Source organism: Mastacembelus armatus, chromosome 2, assembly GCF_900324485.2.
Source record: "Mastacembelus armatus chromosome 2, fMasArm1.2, whole genome shotgun sequence".
NCBI lineage: Eukaryota > Metazoa > Chordata > Actinopteri > Synbranchiformes > Mastacembelidae > Mastacembelus > Mastacembelus armatus.
This window is the reverse complement of record NC_046634.1, coordinates 9,817,991-9,831,468: the sequence shown is the minus strand read 5'-3', so window position 1 is coordinate 9,831,468 and position 13,478 is coordinate 9,817,991. Positions and strand designations below refer to the sequence as shown.

Here is a 13,478-nt window from a genome sequence, read left to right as displayed (position 1 = left end):
ATGAAAACGAAGTGATGACATTGTGGGTTAAGGCAGCAGCCAAGTTTGTGCCATTAAACAGCATCAGGCACATTCAAGGGTCTTTTAGATTCTGCAACTGTTCTGCCCAAACAAGCGAGGGAGGAAATCTAAGCCTCATTTTACTCATTTACAGCACGAAGCTGCTGCTCTCCTCCTTCCTGGAAGGGCTTTGTCATATCAACTTTAGAGCATGAGGGAAGCTGAATATTTCTGCAGCAAGATAAAAGCTGGAAAACTATCAGCAGTGATGGAAAACAGGATGAGGCGGCAGGAAATGAGCAGGCCCCTCAACCGCACTGCAGCCGCCTTTTTAGACTCAATACCAGGTTAAATAAATCACTTGCTCAAACTGATATATTTTCACATTCCAGTAATGATCCTGAGGGACGCCGGCTGGGAAACTCGACTCCGCCAAATCTTTGCTTCTCTGGAAAAGACAGTGTTACTTAAGCAGTTCTCCGGGGAAATTCACAGCGTATTTTATCTCTTTGATTTCTTTCCTCAAAACAATTTCAGCTCATTCTTTCCTTGGCCACGGCCGGGCCGTTGTTACCGAGAAGACCGTTAACTCAGCACAGTGCTCAAATTGATTTGACAAACTGCGAGCATGTGAGTCACAGATGAAATTTCCCACCTTGGCAGGGCTCCGGGCGCCTCGGATCCGCACCGCTTTGAGCTTTAATGGATGTGGTTCTGACTGAGACCAGGAGAGAAAGAGCCTGATGGAGTCCAACCTTTTTTTAACGGCCTCACCTGCTCAGTTGGCAGACGGTTCCCACCGATGGAGATGCTTAACTAAAGGTTAATCAACCATAGGTCTGATTTACCCAAAAACAAACAGCAGCACTTCAGCAGCTGATCAGGTCTAAATACCAAAGATGGAAAAGTCAATGACATTACAGACCAATAGAATTACAGAAGCTGAAATGGAAAAATAAGTTTTTGTTGATGTACTTTGAATTTCTGGCTCTTCTACTGTAAATACTTCAGGTTTGTGTTTTCTCGTACCCGTGGCCCGGGGTCAAACACACATTTAGACCTTTACTTGGACGTCCTGCACACCTGCACAGGTGTTTTCATCAGATTATCAAGGTATCGCGTTCTTGAAGAGTTTCAGTTAAGACGACTTCATGTGGAAAATACTTTTCCAGGCTGTAAAGAGAAAAATATATGCAATATACACTATATTACACTGCCACACTGGATCCAGGTGCTTTTTTAATTAATGCTTTTTATTTTGTGTCAGGATGACCTTTGACCTGTGAAATGCCACCCGAGAAAAACTGCGGGATTCACATTTCCTATCAAAACACCGTTTGGCCGTTGGATTTGCTGCTTTCACTTCAGTTTCAGACAGAAAGGCGATGAGATAAAATCGACCTAACCCTGACCTCGTAGCTCAGCTCCAGCAGCTAACGCACCCACACGCTTCCCTGTCACCACCCGTGGGCGAGTTAACGTTTCTGTTTGCAGCATTAGTCACCAATTCCCTCCAATTACTGGCACATTATTATTAGTGTCACTATATTTGTCTGCATACACAAACATCACACATGCATCACTGTAGATATTTTAAACACATGTTGAGTTTATATTTTGCAGTTTATGTAACGAATTGCTCAGACGGACAGTCGGTCTTGGCAGGTTATTGTTAATTTGAATAAATGTGAAGAATTAAAACTCACTCAGATATAAAGATTTAGCTCCTCAAACCTCACATTGATGCTGTGATGCTTCCTAATGAAATAAATAGGCTTGTGCCGTTAGCTAAGATGCTAACTGTCAGACAGTAGCACCTGTTAGTGTTTTAATAATCAGTCTCTGAAATGACCCAGATGCTTCCTAAATGCTTTCAGGGCTGCTCTGGTCCGTGTGTGTGTTTGGTGGAAAAGCAGTTCATTAAGAAGCATCACACAGATTTAATTTGCAGGTTTTATTAGCCGATAAACACACAGACCTGTTATATTTACTCTGACACTCAGCCTGTGTTTAAGTGTTTAATGAGGCCCAATTAAAAATAAAGCTTCTAATTACTTTTGTGTTGGATAATTACATCCGACTTTCTCTTCTGCCGTTGCTTTTATCTCTTTTCTTCTTGTCTTTATTTTCAGTCAATATTGATTACTATTCATTATAATTTGAACTATTGACTCAAATCAGTGGTCTGCGCTTTAGCTATGTTTTGCTCCAGCAGCACCACCTGCAGGCCTGTGCAGGTATTACAACCAATCGTTGTAGTTTTGTTTCTCAAGATTAAAAAGCTGAGCATTAATTTTAAGTTTTAATTAAGTCTTAAAATTACCTTTTCATATTTATTTTTAAAATAATCTAAATATGCAAAAAAAACCAGCAGACATTAGATAAAAGTCATAAAAATGTATATCTTTGAAGAAGTAATAAAATTATTGTTAGTGTCTGCAGTATAATTATCATTCAAGTGTTATTTCTTTAAGCAGGTGCTTTAACATATACATATATTTGCAGTGTTTCACTGTGTCCTGTTTTTAAATCATTAGAGTGAGCCTGTCTGACAGTAATTATAATAAATTCAGCTGCAATTGGAATAAACGTACATTATAAAATCACCCATATTAGGAAAAAAACATACTTTTCTGACCATAAAGTCCATATAAAGTTGTGTCCTGGTATAAATGTTCTACCAAAATATGAACAAATTATGGAACGTGAAACCAAATGCTATTTATAGTTTAATGCAGTTTTAGTAGGTCAGTGTAGCAGCTATATAACCTCACCATACAGTAAAATACCAGTCAAAGCTAATTAAAGATGCAGCACTAATGAGTTAGATTATTTTAGTATCATTGTTGATGGGTTGTGTTGTTAATTAACTGGAGGGCAGCGTCAGAGCAGCAAAGACAGTAAATAGAAAAATAAAAAATCCATGTTTGTGTTATTTGTTCTGTGAGGCACATTGGTTAACACAGTGACCTCCGTCTGTCTCTGCTTTAGTTTCTGTCTAATGTTTCCACAGTGACTCAGACATAAAACAAAACCCACAGGGGATCAGTGAAGGGATCAGTGAATGTGGATCCAACAGGACCACACACTCTCTCACCACCTGTCCTGTGATGATCTGTGCTCGGTTCAGGTTTAGGTTTCCTCACTCCATGGAGGAGGCAGAAGACAGACGGACACCATCCACGCTCGGACGTCAAAAACCACATTGAGGATTCGGTTGCCAATGAGGTCAGGCTGCCATATTGCTGTTGCCTTCCAGTTCCAGCACCTTCTGAGACTGGTTTTTCTGTGCACTGGTGCCATCAGGTCTGATGACACTAAAAAACATCTGCTGCTTCCACAACAATGATGTTGCTGTTGTTGTCGTCAGTGTTTTGCTGTTGTCACATTGTGACTCTAGTTTCCTTCAGCAGATATTCTGTTTCCTCTGCACAGAAATACTTCAATCCTTCCTTCTTATTTCTGCTGCTGCCATGACACAATCTTCTGTACACAGGAGCCGGTAAATTGTTGTTCACCGGTCCAGACTGATGATCAGTGTCAGTCAGTAAATCGCTGCTCTCAGAGCATTAATCCAGATCTTCACCTCTTGTGTCCATAGTCTTCCCTTGGCTTTTATTTTGATGGGGATCCTGTGTCTTTGGTTGGTTTTGTTGCTTCAGTGCTGGTTTGTGGATGAAAAATGCAAAGTGCAGTTCTGTATTTCAGCCAGCAGAGGGAGCAGTTTAAACTGGTTTTCAATATACACAACCACAAAATACAAACAAAGAAATGCAACGTGTCGAAAAGTGTCAACTTTATTCTTATAAACGCATATACTGTGTATATATATATATATATATATTTATTTATATATAAGTAAAACTACAAGAAGAGACTGTAATAAGTATTGAAAAATAGAGATAAACTGCTGCTATTTTTAAATAGTAAACTGTTTTTGTAACTGATTTGAGGATTTCTTGTTTTCTCTCTTTTTGAAATAAAACACAAAGTAAAACTACAGGGGAAAATATGCAATTTGGAAAATAATAATAAATTCACTGCTGTTGGTTCTGGTCTGGTTGTCAGTCTGCAGTTAGTGGTTCATCGGTATGAGTTTAAAACATGACAGCAAGCAGCAGATTATCCAGATTGAAAGAGGCTGTAAATGTTTCTCAGTGTCTGTTGGTTCGAACCTGCAGCTTCTTTGGCAGAAAATCTATTTCATAAAACCTACAAAGTCTGACGGAGGAGTCAGAGTTTAGAAACAAGTAGCATCAGTTCTCACATATGATTCAGATCCATCATCATGGAAACGAGAGAAACTAAAAAAATACAACTTCATATTTAAAGGGAAACGCCACCAATGTTAAGTTTAGGGTCATTACTCTGTAGTTATTTTAAACTGCACTGAGTATATTTCTAGTAAAAACTCAGCCTCTGTGTAAGGTACCACATAAAAAGGTGCTAACTGAAAGTCAATTTAATCAAACTGATGTTGATTTCGTCTCTGCACAGTTTCTCTGTGCGGTTTAAGCAAATGGGTTATTTTTAGAAAACGACAGCCCTGGAAGTTTCTCAATTTCAGACTCACGTTACTGTAACAAAGCTACAAAGCTGCTGGTCTCGAGTCTTAATCGTCCTCTTTGGCCTTCAGACGCTCCTTGGTTTGGAGCGTTGTGTCGGAAGTGACAGATTCGTCATCGTTGTTGTCGAGATCATCATCGTAGTCGTCCGTCTCGTTGGTGACATAAGAACCTTTCTGTCTGGACATGCACCACAGCAAGAACGCTATTATACAGATCAGTATGAGCAGCACCGCGCTGACGATGCCTGAGAGAGGAGAAGGGAACAAAATGCCCATCGCACATTTCAGGACTTCAGGTTTGCAAACAGCTGCAATTACAGAATCACAGTCAGATTCGTCCACTTGCAGAGATATTTTAGTTTGACCATTTTAAAGAGTCGGGCAGCTGCTGTTGTGTCTGTCAGACTTTTTTGCATCTCAAAACTTTTTTAATTTGAAGAGATAAAGATAAAATCCCACTTGAGCAGACACGCTCTGATAAAGATTTCCTGATACAAATCCACACCAGGATCATAAATAAAGTTTAGGATTGTGTTGTCTCTTTGCATCAGTGCCTACGGTGTAGTGGGAGAAAGGTTTGTCTCTCACCTCCAATCAAAGCTGCAAAATCTCCATGATCCATGTCCATGCCTGTGAAGACAAACACCGAGTTTTACGATGGAACAAAACTGCCATTCACTCTTGCAGACTGTGTGTCAGGATGTAGCCGCCACACCCGTGTTACACGCAGCCCACATTATAAAGTTATTTGGAGGATGCAGGGCAGCTGACGTTATTTCTCGGCTCAGGATTCAACCATGTCTGGTATTCAAGAGGCCGGAGTGTATTTTGGAGCATCGGTGTGTGCAGAGACCAGGAGACAGAGGCTGGATTCTCTCTGCACGGCCAAAACCGAACTCTGGACCTGATTTAATTACACAAACCGTCACAACACACCCTCCATAAAAACAACAGCCAAACAACAGACTCTCCCCTTTTGTTAAAAAGCAAGAAAACAGCCACCACAGACATTTCATCTTCTAACATAATCAGTGTGTTTTGAAAGTGTGGGGCTTAGAAAATGTCACATTTCAATGAACCATAAACCTAAAGGTCCTAAAATGAAATAAGATCACAGCTTATTATCTTGACATATGGTGACATCATAAATAAACCTTTCAAAGGATTAATTTATTATTTAGTTTCTGCTTCATGGCTCTAAGTGGATGTTACATGAAGGTGTTTCGAACTACAACAGACTCTGTTCTGGTTTGGAAACAGCCTCATGCTGTTGCTCCTGGTTAAACTGTGGGTTTTAGGTGTTAAACTGCAGAGGAGCTTTTTTTGCAGACAGGTCCTGGGGAGCCAGCCCAGCGTCGGCCCTGCTGTGGAAACGAGGGCCGGCGGGTATCGGTGTACCAGCTCTTATCTCCACAGCGACAGACCCCTGAGGGCCCGTGCACGCTCCTTCCCATGCTCCTCTCTGACATCAGGCTGATAAGACACTCCCTGCTCAACACACATACACACACGGTGTGTGTGTGTTTAAATTTAGTTAAGGTCTCTTCTTTGATTACATATTGATCACAGAGTTTACTGAAGTCAAAACTGTGTTTCATTAGTCTTTACTTTTGGAGCTTTAATTTACTGAACAAAGGGAAAAGTCTAATCTGAATCTGAATTTTCTCCAGATGTTCCCAAACGTGGATGAACTTCACTTTATCCAGCAGACAGATTGGTCTTCATCTTTTCATATTTGTCCAAACTAAAAAGTCAAGCAGCAGCTGCTTAGCTTAGCTCGGCATAAAGACTGAGACCGTTTGCTGATTCATCCCTGCAAAGTGTGAACGTGGACTCTGTGACTCTCCTCAGCTGGGACTAATGGCTTCCTAAAACTCCAGGCTAGCTGTTTCCACCTGTTTCCACTCATTATGCTAAGATACGCTAACAAGCCACAATGCTCTCATTGAACTCTCCCACACAAACAAGAATATTTTCCAAAACTGTGAACTCTTCCTGCAAAGGGATGATCCACATACCCTTCATGACGATCCTGGTCACGACCTCTGAAAGAGGATTAGGCGTGCCGGTTGAAAATGGACGCACAGGTGCAGGAGTCGTATGCACATTCATGCTGACGTCAACCTGCACAGAAGAAAAGCACAGATTCTGTATAAGTGTGTGTGTGTGTGTGTGTGTGGGGGGGTACACATCACCTAAACCCGGCTCTGTCTCAGGGTAAACCCTGACAGCAAACTGCTGTGAAGATCTACACACCAAAACACTTGGATCATCTTCTAAAGCTTCAGATTAACAAGCAGCTGCAGATCCGTGGGTTGATGCTGACCTCATGAACGGCTCTGAAGCATCTGAGTCACATTCTTCTTGTCAAATGAGGTTTTGCTAAACTGAGCCAAATAATGGATCCCATTAAAAGACAGCAGAGAACTTAGTGTTCCTGGTTTTCACTTCCTGAATGATGAGCTCGAGGGAACGACTCCAAAATGAATCCAAAGTGTCTGCACAACTACAGCACAGCTGCAAAGGCTTAAGGTGAAATGGGCGAAGATGAATGTGCATAGATAAGCTGTAAAAAACAAACATATACAACAAACAGCCTGACTTCATCTGCATCGTTTTACTGACTGATTACTAAAAAAAAAAAAGGGACATAACCTAAGAGGCAGCAGTTGTAAGTGGACAACACAGTGAAATATCACAACAAGCGAACGAGGCGTCAAAGTGCGAAAGGTAAAAGGTAAAAAACTCACCAGCTCTGAGAGTCTGCAGGCAGAGCTTCACTGGCAAAGGACGAGATGAAGAAACACAACAGCACATGGACAGCACATACACAACTCTCCCTCACACACACACAGACCAGTGGGTGTGGTGTCAGTCCCCAGGGTCGGGGTCTGTTCCCCTTCTGACCAATGGCAGAGCTGACTCCGCCTCCCTGATGCTTCACAGCCTGCAGATGTCTGACACTGTTGCGGCTGACAAGTCTTTCATCACTATGGTTGTGTTTTTCTGCACACACTGGTTAATAAGTGTCTTTATTAATCCTGATCTCCCTCTGTGGATTAGAAACATGTTTCACAGGTTATTACCTCAGTTAGAGGTTTCCTACGTTTCCCAGAATCCCTCAGAACAACCCTTCTGTTTCATAACGTGTCTGAAAGTGGGTAAATCCTGTTTGCGGCCGAACTCTGGGGACACTTCCTCTGAAGAACATGGTCTGTGGAGGCCCGAGCTGAATCTGTGCAGCTGTGAAGTCGATTACGTGACTCACAATAGCTTTTAAAGTGGTTTAGGCTGCGACAACGAACATGTGAAAAGCCCCGACAGTCTCACAGGAGATCCACAGACTGGGCTGCCCATGTGGGTCTTTCTGCATCGGTCTGTTTGGTCCGATGGGACGTGATCACCATGTTAACCGGGCTGTTCCACATGCAGACAAGAAAAGATGTCTCTTTAGTTTAAATGTGACCTAACAGGGATAAACTAACTCATTCAAACCAAAATACCAAAGTGACGCTGCACATTTTAGGTTTTTATGCTGCACCGGTTGGTTTTCAGCTGGAATTATTCTCATCAATAAACAGAACAGGACATTTTTGCTAAAATCACATATTAGAGCAATAAACTACTGGTCTGATACTGTTTCTCTTTCATCCAGGATCATCTTTCCTTCTTGAAAGTGCTGTTAGGTTCCAACTGTTCAGATTCAATTTTGACATAAACCCTGAGCTGGGACGTGCAGAGAAGAGACGTTTAAAGGACAAAAAGCTGCATTTGAGTCACTGGACTTTGTTGTAATGTGTTGTGAGTTCATGTGTTAGATGAGCTGAATCACAAAAATCCTCCACATCATCAGTCACACAGTGATAATTTAATTCAAATCACCAACATCCAAAGAGACCAGTTCTCCACATTTCAAAAATGCACATTGTCACCTGCCCATTTTCAGACCTACGATAAGTTTCTTTGCATGAAAAGCTACAAACTGCGATATTTTTCAGATTATTCGATAGTTTCTACTGAAATGGATCAAACCTGCAGCAGAAGCAGGGAGGGAAACTAAGTCTTCACTAAACTAAAGGCAGCAGCAGCTCTAAAATCCCAACATTTGATGATTTATGTGCCGATTAATTGTTTATCAACCATCTGAATATGAAGAAAGAATTTAACTTGGACAGGCCCAGTGTTTCTGTGTACAACAGCAAAGTAATGACTTGTTGAATGGGGGTTGGAACTGAAGCTAAAGCAGCTGTTAAAAACACAAATTGCACTGCTGAGCAGGACTTTAATTTACATCTTTGTACCAAAATATCAGAGAGAAATCTCAAATCTGATCTGAAGACTCTACGAGCCATCCAGACATTCGGAGTGAGATGCAAACTGACAGGCTGCTGACTGACGGTGCTGTGTTTTCCCACCCTGCGCTGCTCTGAAGGCATCAGCAGGTTGTGTGTTGCTAGGCTTCTGCTTCTATATCATTTACTCTAGCTCCCCCCTTTGTCTCCATCCGCCTCCTTTACTCGTCCTCGTGCTCGAAAAACTCATGGCAACAGACGGTAACCATGGAGATGAATGTCATGAACTCCTGGAAGTCACACTCGGCGTCGCCGTCGGCGTCCAGGCCCTCCATCAGGCTGTCGAGCGTGGCCTGGTCTTTCACATGCTGCGGGGAGGGAGGAGGGTTCAGCTCAGGACAAAGACAAAACAACGAACGTTTGACACGTTTGGACGAAACCTTCACACGTCACTTCACACCAGACAACACTGGACTTCCTGTAGCTGCATGTACTCGGCCGGTGCCCTTTATGAGGCTTCAAGAAGAAATATTTAAATAAGAAGGAAAAGTCAAACTGTGGCGGTGAAGTGTCAAACAAACAGTGCAGTAAAAAGTACAGTACTTGCTTCTGAATTGTACTTGAGTTGGAGTATAAAATACTATGAAGAAGAAACAATGGAGGGAAGGAAGCTAAAAATACTAAACCTGTACAACCTTTCTTCTGTTCTCTTTCTGAACTTGTTTCCTTCCTCTCCTTTATAAACTGGCCAAACTAGACTCACACGGTCTGACAGGTTTTATTTCTGCCCTGTGTCTGGATCAGTTTGGGTTTTTGTCTCACCGCCATCAGGGCCGGCAGCTCGTCGTGAAGAAGATCCTTCAGCTCGCTCTTCTTCAGTTTGTGCTTGTCCCCTTCTCGCTCTGAATACTTCTGAAACACTGCGATGATGGTCGCCATCGAGGTCTCCAGGTCAGTCATTGTCTTCACCTTCTCACTAAAACACCAAAATGAGCAGCAGAGTTCAGGACCTGATGTTAAAACTCCAGTGGTAAAAGTTTTAGACTGATGAGAACTTCAGAGACTGAGAAGTCAAAGTGTTTTGCTCCATCATTTGTTGTTATGCATGAGTTTACTTTAAAAACAGAAACAAAGATTCTCAATAAGGTTTCAAACACTTTACATTCTGATATATTGAGTTTTAAAAATCAATGAAATGAAAATCAGTGAAAAAACAAAACACTAATCAGGTTAATTGAACAGCAGCAGTGAAACATGTCTGAGCAGCTGCATTAACTCGACTTCACTTCAGGGCTTGTTTTAGGTTTTTTAAGATATAAAATGAAGAAAATGGATTAAAAACATCAGCTACACAGTGTGAGTCAAGTTAATATGTTGGAAATGCATTTTTAAACAGTTCTTTATAATTTAATGACATTTTAAAAGAAAGTAACAGATTAAATGAAGAATGACGACATTTTCTCTGCCTGACGTCCTTACCTCAGTGTGTGTGCTCGACCAGAAGCTGGGTGTTTGCAGAGCCGAGGCTGAGGATGCACTGCAGGCTTTAAAGTGCAGCAGGGTGGAGGACGGTGGGCGGTGGTGTGGAGGGTGCAGCGCTGAGGTCGGCCGGCCTGTCAATCAAACAGAAGACCAATCCCAGCAGAGTCCCCTCCCCTCACTCCACTGCCACCCTGCCCTCTGCAGCACCGATGGGCCTGTCTGACTCCAACAAAGACCAATTCCCTGTGATACACAAACATCCAGGCCTGCAGGAGAGTATGCAGTACTTTACCCATGTTTGTACCCAGCTGCATTAGGCAAAAGTTTACTGAACTGACCAGTTTGAAGTACTTCAAGTACTCTGTGATGAAACCAGGTGCCTGGGTTGGAATTGGGTCAGTTATTAGTTTAGTTTTTTAGCATGTCTCCTTTCTACTGGACTGACCTGAGGTACATGCATACACTGTCATCAGTTTCAGATTATAGTACTTTTTACTGCACTACCTGTGTCCAGAGGCAGATATAGTACTTTTTACTGCACTACCTGTGTCCAGAGGCAGATATAGTACTTTTTACTGCACTCCATGTGTCCAGAGGCAGATATAGTACTTTTTACTGCACTCCATGTGTCCAGAGGCAGATATAGTACTTTTTACTGCACTACCTGTGTCCAGAGGCAGATATAGTACTTTTTACTGCACTACCTGTGTCCAGAGGCAGATATAGTACTTTTTACTGCACTCCATGTGTCCAGAGGCAGATATAGTACTTTTTACTGCACTCCATGTGTCCAGAGGCAGATATAGTACTTTTTACTGCACTACCTGTGTCCAGAGGCAGATATAGTACTTTTTACTGCACTACCTGTGTCCAGAGGCAGATATAGTACTTTTTACTGCACTCCATGTGTCCAGAGGCAGATATAGTACTTTTTTACTGCACTCCGTGTGTCCAGAGGCAGATATAGTACTTTTTACTGCACTACCTGTGTCCAGAGGCAGATATAGTACTTTTTATTGCACTCCGTGTGTCCAGAGGCAGATATAGTACTTTTTTACTGCACTCCCTGTGTCCAGAGGCAGATATAGTACTTTTTACTGCACTACCTGTGTCCAGAGGCAGATATAGTACTTTTTTACTGCACTCCGTGTGTCCAGAGGCAGATATAGTACTTTTTACTGCACTACCTGTGTCCAGAGGCAGATATAGTACTTTTTACTGCACTCCCTGTGTCCAGAGGCAGATATAGTACTTTTTACTGCACTCCACGTGTCCAGAGGCAGATATAGTACTTTTTACTGCACTCCCTGTGTCCAGAGGCAGATATAGTACTTTTTACTGCACTCCACGTGTCCAGAGGCAGATATAGTACTTTTTACTGCACTACCTGTGTCCAGAGGCAGATATAGTACTTTTTACTGCACTCCATGTGTCCAGAGGCAGATATAGTACTTTTTACTGCACTACCTGTGTCCAGAGGCAGATATAGTACTTTTTTACTGCACTCCGTGTGTCCAGAGGCAGATATAGTACTTTTTACTGCACTCCCTGTGTCCAGAGGCAGATATAGTACTTTTTACTGCACTCCGTGTGTCCAGAGGCAGATATAGTACTTTTTTACTGCACTCTGTGTGTCCAGAGGCAGATATAGTACTTTTTTACTGCACTACCTGTGTCCAGAGGCAGATATAGTACTTTTTACTGCACTCCGTGTGTCCAGAGGCAGATATAGTACTTTTTTACTGCACTCCGTGTGTCCAGAGGCAGATATAGTACTTTTTACTGCACTACCTGTGTCCAGAGGCAGATATAGTACTTTTTTACTGCACTACCTGTGTCCAGAGGCAGATATAGTACTTTTTACTGCACTACCTGTGTCCAGAGGCAGATATAGTACTTTTTACTGCACTACCTGTGTCCAGAGGCAGATATAGTACTTTTTACTGCACTCCCTGTGTCCAGAGGCAGATATAGTACTTTTTACTGCACTCCATGTGTCCAGAGGCAGATATAGTACTTTTTACTGCATTACCTGTGTCCAGAGCCAGATGTAGTACTTTTTACTGCACTCTATGTGTCCAGAGGCAGATATGATGAAGTTATCCACAGTTTGTAAAGTACTTCAAACTGGTCCAATCTTAACTACTGCAGTAAAGTTCAACATGTACATTAATGCAGCAGGGACATTCATCCAGAGAAGAGTGAAACACTGACAGGGACCAGGGTGTTTGGTGATTATCTGAACCTTCTAGTCAAATATCTGACAAACTGCTGATTAATAACTGAACATGTAACATGACATACACAACAACACAAAGCCTTAAAGTGAAAAGAGAAAGTCTTCAGTGTCTAAATAAATTTGAAGCACAGCCCTGTCATTAATCCTGACACAATGACTCATATAAAACACCATGTTGGATAAACAGCAGGTCTTTTCAGCTGAAACAGTTTCACCATACATGGTCACAAACCAATAAAATACCACGAGCACCTCCCTCTATATCTCTGGATCATATACCATCTCTCCGTGCTCCCCCCTTTGATCCGGATCTGCCTGCCTTCATAGTGTTCGGCATCTGCTGGGCGACAAAGGCCCGTTTCAGAGGAAGCTGATGGCCGTGCATGTCAATGAAGACGTTCTTTTCACGGCTGAAGTTGGCCAGACGTGTGCTCACAAACACTACATCTGTGCCGGCCAAGCAGGCAGAAGTTGAGATGACCCAGTGCCAGGTTTTCACTGCGAAACGCTGAAAACAAACTTTTAGGACTTTTATTTATCAGATGCATTTATGTCACGAAAAGCTACAGGACAAGAAATTTAAGCTCATAATGTTTGCGTTTTCAGTCTGACTTCTGCCTCTTTGTCCATGTGAATATTTATATATTGGAATAATTATTCAACACAATAAAATGGATTCATGTTCTCAGGCTTTCAGCTGCTGGTTTTACTCTAAGATTATGACAGAGCAGGTGTATCTGAATGTTATCCAGCATCATCCGTCAATAATCTCCACCATGCGCTGAATTCCTCAGATGACTTCCTCCAGCGCCCCACGTGACCTCTGACCCCCGTCCACTCTGTGCTCTGGGTCAGGCAGCCTGCTGGAGAGCAGAACCGTTTACCGCACAATAAACTG

General features: G+C 42.2%; 2 protein-coding genes across 2 annotated transcripts; both read right to left on the bottom strand.

Moving 5' to 3' along the window:
- Nucleotides 1-3,779: 3,779 nt before the first annotated feature.
- Nucleotides 3,780-7,434, bottom strand: gypc (glycophorin C (Gerbich blood group)). The gene is made up of 4 exons (XM_026301248.1): nucleotides 7,318-7,434; nucleotides 6,586-6,691; nucleotides 5,156-5,197; nucleotides 3,780-4,812 (listed from the first exon to the last, which is right to left on the bottom strand). The coding sequence occupies exons 2-4, from the start codon at nucleotides 6,677-6,679 to the stop codon at nucleotides 4,613-4,615; spliced, it is 336 nt and encodes a 111-aa protein (XP_026157033.1). The 5' UTR covers nucleotides 6,680-6,691; nucleotides 7,318-7,434; the 3' UTR covers nucleotides 3,780-4,612.
- Nucleotides 7,435-8,415: 981 nt separating this feature from the next.
- Nucleotides 8,416-10,880, bottom strand: s100b (S100 calcium binding protein, beta (neural)). The gene is made up of 3 exons (XM_026301249.1): nucleotides 10,339-10,880; nucleotides 9,682-9,835; nucleotides 8,416-9,227 (listed from the first exon to the last, which is right to left on the bottom strand). The coding sequence occupies exons 2-3, from the start codon at nucleotides 9,817-9,819 to the stop codon at nucleotides 9,081-9,083; spliced, it is 285 nt and encodes a 94-aa protein (XP_026157034.1). The 5' UTR covers nucleotides 9,820-9,835; nucleotides 10,339-10,880; the 3' UTR covers nucleotides 8,416-9,080.
- Between the last annotated feature and the right edge of the window lie 2,598 nt (nucleotides 10,881-13,478).